At 32.1% G+C, this 16,899-nt stretch overlaps 2 protein-coding genes across 2 annotated transcripts; one reads left to right on the forward strand and one right to left on the reverse strand.

Annotated features, from left to right (window-relative positions):
- Positions 1–7,320: 7,320 nt before the first annotated feature.
- On the forward strand, positions 7,321–8,566 carry LOC129319311 (xyloglucan endotransglucosylase/hydrolase protein 24-like). Its single transcript, XM_054964334.1, has 3 exons — positions 7,321–7,702; positions 7,797–7,990; positions 8,088–8,566. The coding sequence occupies exons 1-3, from the start codon at positions 7,424–7,426 to the stop codon at positions 8,476–8,478; spliced, it is 864 nt and encodes a 287-aa protein (XP_054820309.1). The 5' UTR covers positions 7,321–7,423; the 3' UTR covers positions 8,479–8,566.
- A 4,928-nt stretch (positions 8,567–13,494) lies between these two features.
- Positions 13,495–14,230, reverse strand: LOC129319406 (zinc finger protein 2-like). The gene has a single exon (XM_054964464.1). It carries the CDS (start codon positions 14,155–14,157, stop codon positions 13,648–13,650), a length of 510 nt encoding a protein of 169 aa, XP_054820439.1. The 5' UTR covers positions 14,158–14,230; the 3' UTR covers positions 13,495–13,647.
- Between the last annotated feature and the right edge of the window lie 2,669 nt (positions 14,231–16,899).

Below are 16,899 nucleotides of genomic sequence, written 5' to 3' on the forward strand. Positions count from 1 at the left end.
AGCTATACTACAATGCTCTTTACTTTTCAGACGCTCCTTCCTTTCCCTTGCCCCTACCGGAGCCCTCACCCGTAAAATGTAACCACGGGGTGAAATAAATATCTCAGTAACCAATATAGTTCATCAAATGTTTATTACCACAAATAACCATAACAAAGTATCAAAACCATAGAAATAAAAAGCATACCATAATTATGAGATAAGTGTATCTCTTCTCAATAAAACATATAGTTTTACACTAGCATGATCGTCTAACTACCAAACCTCCAATACTCCACGACATGAAATCGTAAACTCTCTTGGATCAATCACTTGTTGACCTGAGCACACTTTTGATGGCAGAAATTGTAACACCCTCAAATTTACAAACCGATTTTTCGCAAATTATTAATTCAACAAATCTTTTTTTTTTACTTTCTTTTTTTTTCATTGAACCCTTATCATACCCTTATCATGGTAGAAAAATTTCTACCATGGTACATCCAAGACAATATACCACAAGTCTTAAAATATCTCAAAAAAGCAATTAGAACCATGAGGAACAGACAGGATCCTCATGACATGATATTTAAATCAAGTCATGAATCAAGAGGGACAAACATAATCCTCTTGGTCAAATAAATACTTTTAATAAAAAGGATTAAAGTTCACATGCTTCACAAAGAAGATATGTCCTAAGTTGGCACAAAATACATTGTATAATCCAAATAAGAGGCAACATAAAAGATGGTGTCTCATACACTATAATTACATCTCTAGTGCTTTCTCGGCCGGACTCGCTCCTGTAAAAATATTAACCACGGGGCATGAGACTTAAAAGTCCCAGTAACCAAAAATTAATATGTAATGATGCATGCGGATGTAACTAATCATGCGATTGCCAAGTGGGCACACAAAACATTTAACCGAACAATATTTTCAAACAAACCGAACAAGTATTTAATTGCATGACTACACCTTATATCCTTCTTTCACCATGCTCGAATGCCAAATCACCTGGCCAAAGGTGAGTTGGACCAAGCGACACGCCACTCATTGGGTCCAATGAGGCTTACCACGTGGTAATAATTAACCGAATAGAAATTCCCATTAACACCATACATTAAAATACCCTAACAAGTCATGCATCATTCAAATATCCAAACAGAAATATATCCGAACAATAATATCTCATCATGATAAACAAAAATAAATTTTTAACCCACTTGGCAATGATTTCACAGAAGTATATAACAGTATTTATTTCAATAATTCATAATTTTTTCAAACAATAAAACAACACATAACCATTCACAAACACACCCATCACAACACATTAATAATGGTTACCTTGTGTCTTGAATAACAAGTTCCCCTTCACAACTCCTTTTTCACCACTATCTTTATCAATATAATCTACATAATTATTTCACAATACTATATATTAATTTTATATTAAAATAAATAACTCTAATTTAAAGAGTTAGAAAGTCTTAGATCTATAATCCATATTAACACTAATTTAAGATTTATGCCTCATTTAACTTCCCAAATTCTTTTCTAAAATTTTCGTACCCTAATAAACTATTTTTAAGCCTCAAATCACTTCGAGTATCACAATTTCATCCTTCTATATTCTAAAAATTCGTCCAAAAATAAATTAAAAATTTTAGAATTATCCTGAAGCCTCAAATCACCTTTCTATAACCTCAAAAATATCTATTCATACTTAAATAAATATCTAATAATTAGAGGTTCATCCCTACATCTCAGATTCCACATAAATTCAACCATATAGATCTAGATTTTAACTCAAAAATTCTTAAACATAAGTTTCAACCTCAAGAAAATATTCTATAATATTTATTATATCCCTAAGAGTTTTAATCTATATTTTTACTCCATCATATTATCAGATTAACTATCCTATAGAAAAATCCTAATCAGAATATTTACTCTATCCTACAAAATAATCATATCACTAGAAAGCTAATATTATTTAGAAAATAACTATAAAATTAATTTTGTAATTAAATAAATTTTTAAATGCTAATCTAAACAGGAAAGTTAGAACATACCTAAAGAAAAAGAAAATAATCCTCCCTTGAGAGAAAACGCCAAGCAACGTGAGAGGAAGAGAGAAAAATAATATAAAAATGTAATTGTGGTCCCAAAATTATATTAAAAAAAAATTATAGGTTTGAATTTAATTATTCAAACCTTTAGGCCAAAAGTTACAATTTTCTTTAAATTGCATTTTAGCCTCTCATACTTCCTAATGCACACACCCCCTCCTTTTTATATATAAAGGCACCTCTTCTCTTCCCTCATCTAACCAATGTGGGACTTAGAAACAACAACCTTCCTCCCCCCCTTTTTTTGTTCCTTCTACATTCTCTTTTTTTTAACACACACATAAAAAAAATTATTTATGTATTATATCTTAACTAAATATTGCTTATGTGGTTTTAAATTTAAATTTTTAAATTCATAATTAAATACCTAACCATAATATTATTTCTAAATAACCTCAAATAATATAAATTCCTATTATTATCATTTTTCCTCAAAACCTAAATTCCACAATTTCTTTATTATATAAAAATCAAGATGTTACAGAAATACCCGACCAAAAGTAATTTAACCCCCCTACGAATTATGATTTTTTCCTCTTCACACACCTGTGATAAAAGCGTCATTGACTCTTAACCGCACCTTAATGGGTACTAGGGACTTGTCAGACTACCTGGATGTCCCATGATAATAGTCCCATATAATGCTATATCGGATGTCCCATGGTGTCTGCCCGACCATATGAATTTTTCACTCACATATCTCCACACACATATATTCCCACATATCTCGGGTGAACTCTCACCCCTTATGATCATGCTCTTTCGCAATTTCATCACTTTTCATCATATTCTCACATCACAATCTTATATACATTGTATATATATATATCAACTAAAATTGATAATATTTTACAAATCAATTTTTCATTTTAAAATCATTTACAACGTCACATTATGTACAAAACTCTTCAAAACCACAACTTTATCATTTATAATTACTTTTACACAGTTATAATAGTTAATAAACATAATAAACTATATGGTTACCTCAACCCTTTGTCACACAAAAAGGTTACTATGGCTCAACGTTAGCTCTACACGTTCTATATGCACGATGAGCTCGAGCAATGCTCAATTTACACCAATAAGTGACAATCGTCAATTATCACTCCGGATAACTTCGAATTCTCTAAGTTTTAAGTGCTCATAATATTCAAATTCCTTTTCTAACAATATTAACCATTCCCACACACTCTAGCCATCCTATTAAACATTTTAACAAACCAAATTTGCTAATCAATGTCCCACATTATCTTAAAATTTTTAAATTATACTTAGGGTTCGTCCAAACCTCACCAAAAATTCTCAATCACCAGAACTCATAAACTTAAGGTTAGAAACTTGATTTAATTTCTCAAGATCTTAAATAAATTAATAGGTTCGGTCTAAACTCAAGAAACCGAAATTAAAGCTCCTATTATCCTAAATGTTCAGATTTTCGCATAAAAGAGGGAAAAGAGAGAATGTACAACTTACCCAATGATGTTTCAAACTCCAAATGCCCTCAAAGTAGCCTAGGAATTGTGCCCTAACAAACCATAAGCTTTTATCTGTTGCTCTCTCGTTATCTCTCTTTTTTCTCTTCTGTCTTCAATATGTTTTCTTATGTCTGATAAGTGCAGATTTTGCACGTGCGCCACGACGCGTCGTCACGTTCGTTGCAGCGCATGGCATAAAAAACTCCACAAAATTTTAAACTCCCTTCCGTGCCATGGCCTGCTTGAACCTCGACCTAACCCTCTTCTAAGGCTGTCCAAGGATCCAAAAATCATATTAGTCTCTATAAATCTCACTAAATAATAATTTATCTACAATTAACCAAATTACTCTTAAAAACATTGATAATTACTAATGAGAAAACTTAAAATGTTACACTAACAAAAATCGACACGTGATATATACAATCAGCATTTAACTATTCAAGTTAATAATGTTAGATCAAAATTAATGATTGATCACTTTTATATAATGTTATGAGTGTTTTTATTATTATTTTTATTTTAAAATATTAGATATTTTTGATTGATGATTTTGTAAGTATTTTTATTTTTTTACCCAGAGGGGGTTGATTTAGAAGTCGTCCCTGAAGAACGGTAGAAGGAGCACGCGGTTTTGGGAGCACGAATGGGAGTGGTTCAGTGTTCACTGTCTTCAGGTCCGGACTGAGGAGGATGCGATCATTGATCCGCCACGGCGCAGCAACAGGGACAACGTACGACAAGATTGATCTTACTGGATGAGGTCCACGTCACCCCCTGACCCCTCCTGCCAGGTTGGAATCAGTCATTTTTTATATAAAATAATAATTTCTTTCATCCAGGCTGGAATTAAGCGCTTGGGATACAGTCAACGGCTGCTTGGGGATTTGGGATCACTTCAACGTCAAGGTCACTAATAATGTTAAATTCATTGGATAAATAACGATGCATTATTATAGAGTAGTTAACTGGCTTTTAAATTACCCTACTAACCAAGGACAGAGTTGAAGAGTGCTTTTCAACAATCAAGTAGCAGTGAGCCACGTGTTTGTTGTGCTCTCATTGGCTTCGTTTGCAAGATATGGATAACGCCGTTTTTCAAATTGCAAGTGGATAAGATTAATTCTTAATTACCCTTGATTTAATATACTCCCTCTATTTTTGTTTAAAAAATAATAAATATTTTTTTATATAAATAAAATCACATATTTTAATAAATATTTATTATGTATTTTTTAATCACCTCTCATAATTTATATCAATAAAAAATAATTAATACATGCCTATATTGATTATCACATGACATTTTAGTTCAATTTTTTTATTTTCAGATATAATTACTATAGTCAATAAAATTTTTTAAATTGTATGATACATTTTTTTTATATAAAATGGAAGGAGTATTTTTTAATCATAAAAATGCTGAGACACCAAACAAAATAAAGTCTCTATATTTTAAAAAATATTTATAGAGTATAATTTATTTTTTCACGACTGACATTTAAAAATAGTCATTATTTTTCTTAAAACATCTCATATCATGGAATATTGAATCACGCAAAATTTTCTTATAAAATAAGGTAGAGGAAGTGTTATGCTAATAAGCTAACTAGTATAAGGACGATGAAATCATGATTTTATACACTCATCTCATGTTAGTGGAAGTTTCTCCTTCTAATTTTCTCTCTGTCTTAATTTTTTTCACCATCCAAATCATGGATAAGTACCTCTTTTAATGACATGGTTGTGCGTTTGACCTTCCTTACAAATATTATGTTTTTTTTTAATTATGTATATATATTCTTTTATCAGAGGCAATCATATTTAAAATATAATCAGATACTAAATATAAGCTCCTCATCTCATAAGAATTCAATCCTTGATCTATTATATTGTGAGAAATTAATTAGCTCATTCAACTATATTTATGCTCCTTAAATATGGTGTTTGTGGGTGAAGCAAGCGATCACATGATTTGCAGGTAATGCGTGTGCGTGGAGCTTTGTTCAGCAGGGAAAGCTTGGGGAAGAAAAAGCCCAAGATTCATGCATTGAAGCCCATAATTGTAGTTCATGGGGGCATCTTCCCAATAAGCACGAGCAACACTAAAATCACACCGAAGACATGACTCAGTCATCCTTATCCGATACCATAAAGAAACTTGGCTTTCTCACGAGCTTCCTAATTCTGCTTTTGTCCTCGTCTCTCGTGATCTCAATTTCATTGGAAACAACTTCACCGCTTTTACCAAGTTTTCTGCTCAATGAGATATGATCTCAGGAACCGGTTTTAGTACCCATAAATGACATAAATATTGAGAGCTCATCACCTCTAAATTTTTTAAATTTAATTTTTATAATCAGATTTACAGTTTTTCAATGAATATTTTTTAAATAAAAAATTATTTTTAAAAGAATTGACAGTTAAAAGATTTTTTTTAATTCTATATTCATTAAAATATTTTTTTAAAAAATAAAAGTAAAAAATTATACATTTAAATTATCTAAATTAAATCTAAACGATTCAAAGATGATAAGCTTTTAGTGCTCATCATTCACCAAAACTGGTTCCTGTCACAAGTCTCAACAAAATTTCACTGCTTCCCAATTTCTTATACCATAACAAACTATATATGTGTGTATAAAATCTAGGTTAAATTATATTTTTAATCTCATAATTTTAAACAAAATTTTAATTTGGTCTTTTCATTTTATAAAGTATTATTTTTAGTCTTTTAATTCTGACAAGGTTAACTTAATATAATTATTTTTTGCCAACCATTATTATTTAAAAAAATAAACTTAACGAGTCAAAATTTAAAAATATTTTGTCTTGTAAAAAAAATTTTGTAATGAAACTAATAGTATTAAAATCAAAAGATTAAAAATACACTTTATAAAATTAATATATCAAAATAAAACGTATAACATATTTTTTATGATCACCGCCCCTAGAAGATCAGAATTCAGATACAACGTTTCATTGAATCCACCGAGCTAGTCGAATTTGAATCCAACTGGGCTCAACATAATGGCAATAAATAAATGATAGAAACTCTACGAAGACTCGTCTGAATTGGTGCCCCTCTCCCTTTCTCGTAACAGAGTCCCTTCCATATTCTGTGCTGGATTTTCTCAGGAGCTGTAATCGAAAAACTTTCCTTTTTTTTTTTGGGGTTCCTTTGTAGGATTGGTGCCTCTAAAAGAAGAATAAGCATGTGGACCCAGAAGTTTCAATCTTGAATAATATATATCATACACATGAACAGGGCAGTAATAGTAGAGATGTTTCTAGAATTCACAAAGGAAAAACTTAGACCAATATAGAATGCCCACCGGAACATACCAGATAGACACAAGTTCAATGTTTGTTAATTTTTATAATGTTCAAGTTGGAGCACTATCTTGATAATGATGAGCCACAGACCATTAGTTCCACACGCGTATACGCCAAAAACAAACCTAGGAATCCACTTCTTTCCCCTATCCACCTTCACATTCCTAATATTTTGCCTCCTAAAACACTACTCTAGCCTCAGGAAGCATAGAACAAAGTAATGGACCATATTGTTTCTTTGTTAATTATGATATGATTCAAAAAACACAAGCCAATCCTTTGCTTGTTTATTGACTCTGCTATCCAGCTGTTCGGTTCCCAGCTCACCGCCACCAACCCACTTTTCTTTATTCTTATTATTATTCAGACACATTCCCCATGTAGCTACCGCCCTGGAATTCTTCACTATAAATTGAATTAACCTCTGAAACATGCATATTATCATCAATAGCTTTTGCAATTTTATTTACTAGATATTCAACTTGGTTTGATCCAATGGCTTCTTCTTCGTTATTGGTTGGGATTCTTCTGGTTTATTCCCTGCTGCTGTCTGGTTCTGCTAAGGTTGTCTCCGCGAACTTTTACCAGGATGTTGACATAACATGGGGAGATGGCAGAGGTAAGATCCTGAACAATGGTCAGCTCCTTGCTCTGTCTCTTGACAAGGCCTCTGGCTCTGGGTTTCAGTCCAAGAAACAATTCCTCTATGGAAAAATCGACATGCAAATCAAGCTCGTGCCTGGGAATTCAGCTGGCACTGTCACAGCCTATTACGTGAGTTCATCATCAATTTCTTTCTATGTAGTTTCATGTCTATGGAGTTCTATATTCTGACTCTGATATATTAAATGTGTGTTTGCATGTGCAGTTACGTTCTGAAGGATCATCCTGGGATGAAATAGACTTTGAGTTCTTGGGGAACTTGAGTGGTGATCCTTATATAGTTCATACGAATGTGTATACCCAGGGCAAAGGTGACAGAGAGCAACAATTCCATCTCTGGTTCGACCCAACTGCAAATTTTCACACATACTCTATTCTCTGGAATCCTCAACACGTTGTGTAAGTATATACACATTACACAATCCAGACTTAAAGCTATTATATTTCTCTATGGGTAATCATCCTTATATGGTATTAAAACTTGTCACTATTTCAGATTCTATGTTGATGGGAGACCAATAAGGGAGTTCAAGAACATGGAAGGTGTAGGTGTGCCATACCCAAAGAACCAGCCTATGAGACTGTACTCGAGTCTGTGGAATGCAGATGATTGGGCTACAAGAGGAGGACTTGTGAAGACGGATTGGACGAAAGCTCCATTCACCACTTCTTTCAGAAACTTCAAGGCTGATGCTTGTGTGTGGGCTAATGGCGGTTCTTCTTGCAGTTCTAACTCTTCTGGCAATGCTTGGCTCACTCAGCAGCTTGACGCTAATGATCAGAGAAGGCTCAGGTGGGTGAAGAAGAAGTTGATGATCTATGATTATTGTTCTGACACAAAGCGGTTCCCTCAGGGTCGTCCCCTTGAGTGCACTGTTAAGTCATAAACGCTTCATTCTACTTTACCCAAGTTTGAATGTATATTTGTCTGTGTACGTATTCTTTTCTTGAACGTTGATCTGATGTTTGTGAGTTCGGATGGCATTTCATATTTAATAAAATGATAATGAAGCTTGGAAATTAATAAAAAATAGAAAAAGAATTTGATTAATTATAGAAAAATTACTGAGAAGTCCCCAATTTTAATTACTTTAAAATCTCATAAAATGTACATATTGTTATGTATAATTATAATTTAATAAAAAAAAATGATAACTTAACAAAGAAAAGTGATAACTAGATATTAAACTTACACCCACATTGTCATTTTTATTTGCCAAGTTGTAATTAGATATGATTTGAAATTTGAAAGCATTTTATGTATTTTATGAGACTTATTGATAATTAAAATCCATACAAACGATATTGGAGTGATTTTCCCATTACCATGTGAGCAAATTTCCTCTTTACTTAGAGCTGTGCAAGTAGCCTGATTTTCTGGTATGTGCACGATCCAGCCTGAGCCATTTATAGAAAGGTGCTATGTAACGTAATCAATTGAACCTGATGTAATTTGATTCTTTAAAAATGTTTTTCTTTAGAAAATGACCTTGAATTATCCTGAACAATTTAATTTTCCAGAGAAAATGGTTCATAAATATGTCAGATTATAAGGATATTCCTTTGACCAACATAAGTTTTCAAGGATACGCTATTCTTGTTTATGGTACACTGATAACTCTAATAGGCACCTATAAGTTTCCATCTAATGAAAGAGCTATTTTGATTAAGAAAAAAAATTAAACAAATAATGAAGTAAGAAACTCTGTCAAGAACTAGTTGTGGATGTCAAGCTTCGTATAAAATCTAAAATGAGTTCCATCTTTCATAAGGTTTCTTATAGATTATTCATATCGATTGAAGATAAGATTTAAAAATTAAATTATTAATTATTAATTTAAAATATTTTTTAATACAAGAATACAAAAAACTCATGTGAAAGATGAACAAAAATCAGGTCATATTATGATGGATTTGCATTCTGACAATGGATGGTTAAAAATAATAAAATTTGGATTTCTTGAGAGGTCTAGTAAGCGAGCATGTTCACATATCTGTTTGCTTCCCTAAATATATGGTTGAAGGTAATGATTTAATATTTTATAATAAATTCTTTGACTTTGTTGATAATTTCAAAGAGAGGACAGTTGTCATGGAAATTATGCTAGATAGGTGAGAGGGCTTTCACTAAATTAGAGTGTATGTTGATTTTATTGAACCGCACATTTCAACGAAGTTGAAGTTTCTTTGAAATGCCCAAAAATTTTGTTGTGGTACTAAATTGGTAGTTGAGGTATTTGAAAAATTTCTGGATCCAATTATTTTTATTGTCTCGTATGATTCCATCATAAGTTATATTTTTATTGAAGTTGATAGTCCCATCAATATCAAGATGAATCCAACCTTCTACTAAGGGTCTCCATCGCACCTCTACACTTTTTACTTGTGTGATGTAGATTGGAGCCTCGTGTCATATGTGAATTAGTTTCATGGTTTTTTTCCCCATCTCAATAATTTCTAGTTTACTGATATGGATGGTGCACAGGCCCAGTTAAAATATCAGGCCCATACCAAAAAATATTAAACGAGCCAGCCCACGAATGTAACATATGGGTAATGGGTTAATCGGTATTCTCTGAATTGTGGGTTAAGATAAATAAATGCCTAAGCCCATAATAAAATATAACATAATGATTAAGACCACTGATTAATAAAAATAAAAAAAACTTATTTTATTGCAGTAAAAAATTGTAGTGTTTTTCCAATAAAAAAAGCTGGGGGCTCTTCGATTGCAGAAAAAGCTTAGTTCTATTCTCCTCCTTTAACTTAAAATGCACCCAATCTCAATGGGATTCAAATTTAGAACCCTCTAGAACTGAAAACCCAATGCTCAACTAGAGTATAATAATAATGGAACAAAAGTGAGATTAATGGTACTCATACTCAGTACTGTAAAATTTTCCCAAATATCGGCTGGTACATTACAATATAGGAAAAAAATGGTTAATCGTATAGCCTAGATTATCTTCACACCGTGCAACATGCATTGAACACGGTTCTTGCCAACAAAATGATAATGACAGATATTTAATAATAGCTAGTTCAAGTGGTTCCATGCTTGTTTCTCATAACAACAACAATAACGAGTCTTATCTCACTAAGTAAAATCACCTATATAAATTGCATTTTATATTGATGTGAAATTTGACAAAGTTTTACATTAAAATAGCCTATCACACCTCTCCATTTATATTCAAGTTTGGGACCGTCTATAAAACATGGGTAATGTTGCTGTGTTTGTTTCCTGTAGCTAAGGTCTTAAATTTGAGTTTTATGTATAGAGAAACTCACTACAAAAAAAGATTTACATCTGTGTGATTTAACTTGACCCGATCCAAATTAATTGAGGTTCAACATGCCTTCCTAAAAATTGGTTGGCATGAAGAAAAAATGATAATGACAGTCTGACTAACCAAAATAGAAGCCACTTATTAGTCGTCATGACTTTTATATCATGTTAGTGAGATACAGCTTTATGAATAATCTTCATGAAAAGCAAAATCATCGAGGGACGTGATTCATTGGCCTTGTAGTTGCCGTTGCGTGTTGAATTGTTTCGTTACTGATGTTTCACTCAACAGATTATCATTCTTTAGCAGAAACAAAAAAGTTTCAAGTTATAGTGTTGCAGAAACTAAAACACATATATACAAGCTATATCTAAATAATCACATGTTGCCATCTATATATATAACAGGAACAAGAAAGACTTGTTTCCTTTTTACCCAAAGCTGTAAAGAAGAGAACTCAAGTCTAAGCTATATAGCTAGAATTCTCCCACATTCATTATTAGTGCCCCACATGAAGGACTCGTATTGGAGCTCTAGTCTTATAGTCAAGAACTAATGGATGGACCACAGAAGCACGAAGAAATACAGATAATCTGATTGATGATGAGATTATTATTATCTGAAACTAAACTGAGAGAGGGAGGGGGGGTCATCAAGTGGTGATGGAGGACTAGCTTAGCTAGGATTATAACCTTAAAGAGGCACCTAATATTTGCACTATCCCTATAACTTGTGATTATGGCCGACCATGTCGTACCCACAATGAGGGTTTTCATGGTACTTGGTAACAATCCTTGTCTGGTTTAAATTTGTTGCATATGTCTTGGCTCAGTAACTTTACTATTTGAAATTGGATGCATTTGATATCCACACAATACTGTCATTTCCTTACCATTCTTACTGTGTGAAAACAGCAGAATTAAGGGATTACAGCATGCATCTTCTGTGGATCATTTCCTTCCTTTTGATTCAATTTTCTCTGCTTCCTCTTCTGATTATATATTTTTAACTTCACACTTTTTCATATCAAATGTTAATATTTGCAATTATTTTAATTAGGTCGTTGGAGTGATCATATTAATAAATAAATATATATAAGGTGTCGATATATAATAGTTTATAATTAAATAAATATATGCATTTAAAATATATATATATACACAATTTTTTATACAAAGCTAATGATTAAATTCTATATATATATATAAATAAATAAATATAAAAAATTTCATTTCCAAAAAATTAAGAGATGTAAAAGAAAAAATTTTTGATGAGTTCAAACTATTTTTAACCGGTTTTGTTAATTATTTTTCAAATAATTTAGAATCATGAAATTTGTTGTCAAAGTAGCCACTTTAATTTGTATTTTCAACCTTTGTAAACATATGATATTTTTTATATTACAAGAGAAGCAGTGGTCCAAATTTTATATCATAATCAAGTGGTCTTATCCCTTCAAATACACACAAAGCATGTTTATTTATGTGCACATTTTGGAAAAGATCAAGAGAGAAGCCTGACCCTAAAACATCACCCAGTCGATAGCCATGACACTTCCATGGTTATTTCCCTTAAAATTTAATTTCATGATTTTTCATTCTATATCCACGATATTATGTTGTAGAATATTGAATAAGATAACTTAATTAGATGCATGAAAACATCTAGTATATCTATTGATATTTTGTAATTCAACAAAAAACTCTTTTGGGCAAAAGTATAACATGACTCTGCTGAGTTCATTCAAGGCCATTATTTCATTGGCCAGATGAATTTTGCTGGTGATATCTAACTTTAGCTTAGGCTTATTATATTTGACACCTGTTTTCCTCTTCCTTTACAACTTCTTTTTGTAAAAGACTCATTATAACTCCCAAAAGCAAGAATTATTTGCTTTCAAGAACTCTGATAGCTCCCTGAAGCAGATATTAATAATGAATTTTGAATTTTCAAAGAGCTCACATGAGCATGCTTGAAATTAAAACACCTCTGAATTACGTGGTCCTATATTTGGTGGGTTCAAAGCAAACACATGATAAATAGCTTATCCACAGAGAGCAGAGACAAGGAGATTAAACACCACAACTCGCAGCTGCAACAATAAATCAAGTTCTGGTTCTTTAATGCATTAATTAATTAAAAGAGAGAAATATGCAGAAGTAAATTTTTGAACAAAATATTGCATGAACATGTACGTAAGCATGTCAGATATATACACCAATCACTTCTCGTGTGTGTATTTATATATATAATGCATTAGTGGTTGGATCTATATATAGTTGATATGCTGTATCTGCAAGGGGAAAGGGAAACAGATCCTATGCAATGACCGACCATCTCCACATGACTCCATAACTATGCAATTGTGGGCACTCCTCAAGCTTTGATCATTATTGTGCGTCTTCACTGTTGTTATTACCCTATTAACGCCAAATGTGACTTATCGGAATCTTCCTTAAAACTATGTATAGTGGAATGGAACTGTTATAAAACCAAAAGCCCACACATATGTATCGATCATCATATATAATAGAATAACCTGTGTTATGGGGCCTCTTACTTTTGTTTTGTTGCTTGCTTTTATTCAACCAAACGTCTCTCCATCTCTAAAAGAATATGTCTCTTATATATGTTTCAATAATACATAAAATTCTCCCATATGTGCTTACAATATAGAAACAAACAAGCCAAGTAAGTACTAACCATAATAAAGGTAACACACATCATCATCATCAATAGCGCTTTTCCCACATATCATGAACTTCATTACAGCCTTAATGAGAGGTCAAGCTGGCTAATATCCTCCTGAACAATTTCCTTGGAACCATAGCTAAAATCTCTCGTCGTCCTTCCGCCGTGACCTTGGTTCACGAACACGCCCAGCGCCTCCTGCGACGACCTGACCCAATTGCTAAGATGGTTCGATGCATTGAAGCTCAAGTGGTGCTGGTGGTCCGATCCTGCCGATCCACCACTGTTATTGTGATAAGGTTCCATGGAAGAAATCGAACTGCTTAGTAGCTCTCTGCTTTTCTTGGCTAGGGTGCGTTCAAGCTTGTGAGCGTTTTGGTGACCTCCTAGAGCTTGAGAGCTGTAGAATTTTTTCTGGCAATAATTGCAAGAGAAAATCCTGGGCTCCTTGGAATTGGAAGCTGTAATTGAACATGAAGAAGCAGAAGAAGAGGAAGGTTCAAGAAGAAGATTCAGATTCAGTAATGGAGCATTATTGTCGTCTGGGATATTCAAGTGAAGAGAAGTATTTGGGTGGAAACTCATGGTGGCTGAGAGAGGGAGATCGATGCTTTACTTTACAGAACGGAGAGATATGAAAAGAAAGAGATTAGTGAGTAGGGTGATATATACAAGGGTTTTTTATATTGGTGCAGTATAAAGAGAAGCACACAGATGAGTAATATTATGAGTGAAGAAGAGATGTTATCATAAAGAGAGAGAGAGAGAGAGACACATGTATCTGCAAGATGAGTGGGGAATCAAAGAGGTTGTCCCCTTCATTAATGGCACGGATACAATCCTTTGTCGGTCCACGGCGTAGAAAAATTAATAACACGAAGGCACTTCATATATATACACGCACAAAACACATTATCAACAATATTAAAATTTAATTAATATGGGGATATAGTTGAATTTTTCATCTTAGATCTTGTCTTGGACATAATATGTTAGTGTTGGGTATATCGGCATCTAATTAATTAGCCACAAGATATATATAAGGTAGTTGCGGCTACTTTTAGATTAAGTTGGTCGTGTATCAGTAGTTATGTATTCAGTTGTATAACTATTTATTTTGGATGTTCTTAATTAAATGCCTCAAAGAAATTCATATAATTTTTTTAAGAAAAATATAACTTTAAATCCCTACATTTTGTTCTAGTTTTGTTATAGGAACTTGATTTTTTTTTTTTTGTATTTTAAATCCTTACACTTTTCTCTATCTATTCCTTAGATCTCTATAACACCGCTCATGAAGACCCTCAGAACAAAAAAAAAATTACATGAACCTAAAATACTAACAAAAAGTGTAAAAACCTATTCAAAATAGCAAAATTCGAGCAAAGTGTAGAGATTTAAAGTTATATTTTTTCTTTTAAAGTGCAATTTGGATATTATATATATATATATATATGGTGAGTGAATAAAAGTTTTTTAGTCTGAATCTTTGAAATAGGAAATTAAATCTTGTTTTCATTAAAATAAGATAAACTTTAGTTGAGTTTGACATATTTATTTAATGCAGTTGCACATTTCATGATTTGAATTTAAAACTCTAAAATAACTTGATTCAACTCTCTCAACTAATTGAACAAAACGCAAGTCGGTAACCCGCTTACTCTTTAGTTGGCTTTTTGGTTGGGAGTGGGTCGCGAGTCCATTTTCTCATTCTTGTTTTTTGGTTTTGCTTTCACTTCTGGTGGGGAGAGAACCTCAGCATGATGATGGCCCCATGCAGAGGGGAGGGTGAAAGTGGCGCCAAAGGCATGTCAATCTCACCCTTCCTGCTAGCTCTAGGGATGAGCTCTTCAACCTTGTCGCACAGCTCCATCAAGCGGAGAGGGAGATTCGTCGCTTGACTGAATCCCGGATCAAATCCACAAAAGATCTTGAGGCCAGACTATTAAATTTTAAATCATTATAAGTCATCATTTAATTGATTCGAATTCATTTGCGCTTATGTTGTAAAAATTATCTTATTATGATAAGATGTTCTTAGTAATTATTCATTAGTGCATATATTAATATAACTATGTGCATATGTCCGAATAAAATTTGGTGCATGTCTTAAAAGATATACATCATTTATGCATTGTTTGGATAATTTGGTTATTAAAAAGGGAATCAGATTCAAATTAACTTTTAACAGTTAATTTAAAAAATATAGCAAAAATAGGTTAATTTAAAAATAAAATTCTAAACTTAAAAATTTAAAAATAATTTAAAATAAAATATCTAAATAAAATGAGAGATATTACCTAAGAAGCCCATGTACGGCCCATATATCATATAGGAAGAATGACGCATAAGGACGATAAAAGAAAATTAATTATTATGAAGAACCATGAATAATTCTTAAAATTACAGAGCAAGACCAATTTTTTAAAAAAATTAAATAGAAAAAAATACTCTTATATGGTTGACACGTAGTTTAGTTACAAATTTAGAAAGATTTGCAAATGACTTATAAATTGTAGAAGTTCTGTAAATCCTTAAACCTTAGTTTGAATTTTAGTTATAAATAATGAAAAATTAGTTGCAAATGAGTTGTAAATTAAACTTTTTGAATTTATAAAAGGGAAATGAAATTTGAGCCGGACCAAATGATTGAATTAATTCAATATTAAAATTAAAAGATTTACCGAAACAAGGGCTGAAGGTCTTTTAGTGATTTGATCGTCAAAATTAAGCAATAGATCAGCAGTAAGCCCTTCAAATAACATGACAATTCTCACTTATAAATTAATGGTTATAAAATTGTAAATTAGAAAAATAAGAGAGCATCAAATTACTTGAAGTTAAATTGTTATATTTCCTTTGTAGATAGATATTTGTGACCAAGCTATGTGTCAATCATGCATGTATGGGTATTTTTGTCCATTAGTTCTTTTTTGAAAACTTTAGTCATTTTTTGTAATTTAAAAAATTTATGATCCTTTAAAATAATTAATTTCCTTTCAAGATCCTTTTTTTTAAACTAAAGAAATGCATTCATAATTAAAATGAGATTACATTAATGATATATAACCTACTAAATCACTCTCATCATCCACCGCTTCTTGTGATAAAGGTAGAGAAGATCAAAAGTATAAAAGCTAACAACTAATCTTTGAGATATCTTAGCAAGGTGCTTAACATAGGTATTAGAGCTTCTACTAACATAATGAATGAGTATGCTTGAATTCTTGTGAAACAAAAAAAGGAACATCTCTTATTACATCCTGAAAGGAGTGTGAAGGTTCACATCCTTTAACAATCAAAATAATTAATTCAATGCAATCACAA

This window comes from Prosopis cineraria, unplaced genomic scaffold (assembly GCF_029017545.1).
Source record: "Prosopis cineraria cultivar Desert tree isolate PC_DT_omini unplaced genomic scaffold, ASM2901754v1 PC9, whole genome shotgun sequence".
In the NCBI taxonomy this organism is placed as follows: Eukaryota; Viridiplantae; Streptophyta; class Magnoliopsida; order Fabales; family Fabaceae; genus Prosopis; species Prosopis cineraria.

Bases quoted from the DNA above. Each gene is read 5' to 3' on its own strand.
- LOC129319406 (XM_054964464.1), bottom strand. From the start codon at position 14,157: ATGAGTTTCCACCCAAATACTTCTCTTCACTTGAATATCCCAGACGAC.
- LOC129319311 (XM_054964334.1), top strand. From the start codon at position 7,424: ATGGCTTCTTCTTCGTTATTGGTTGGGATTCTTCTGGTTTATTCCCTG. The intron at 7,703-7,796 runs GTGAGTTCATCA...TTGCATGTGCAG, and splicing joins GCACTGTCACAGCCTATTAC to TTACGTTCTGAAGGATCATC. The intron at 7,991-8,087 runs GTAAGTATATAC...TCACTATTTCAG, and splicing joins TGGAATCCTCAACACGTTGT to ATTCTATGTTGATGGGAGAC.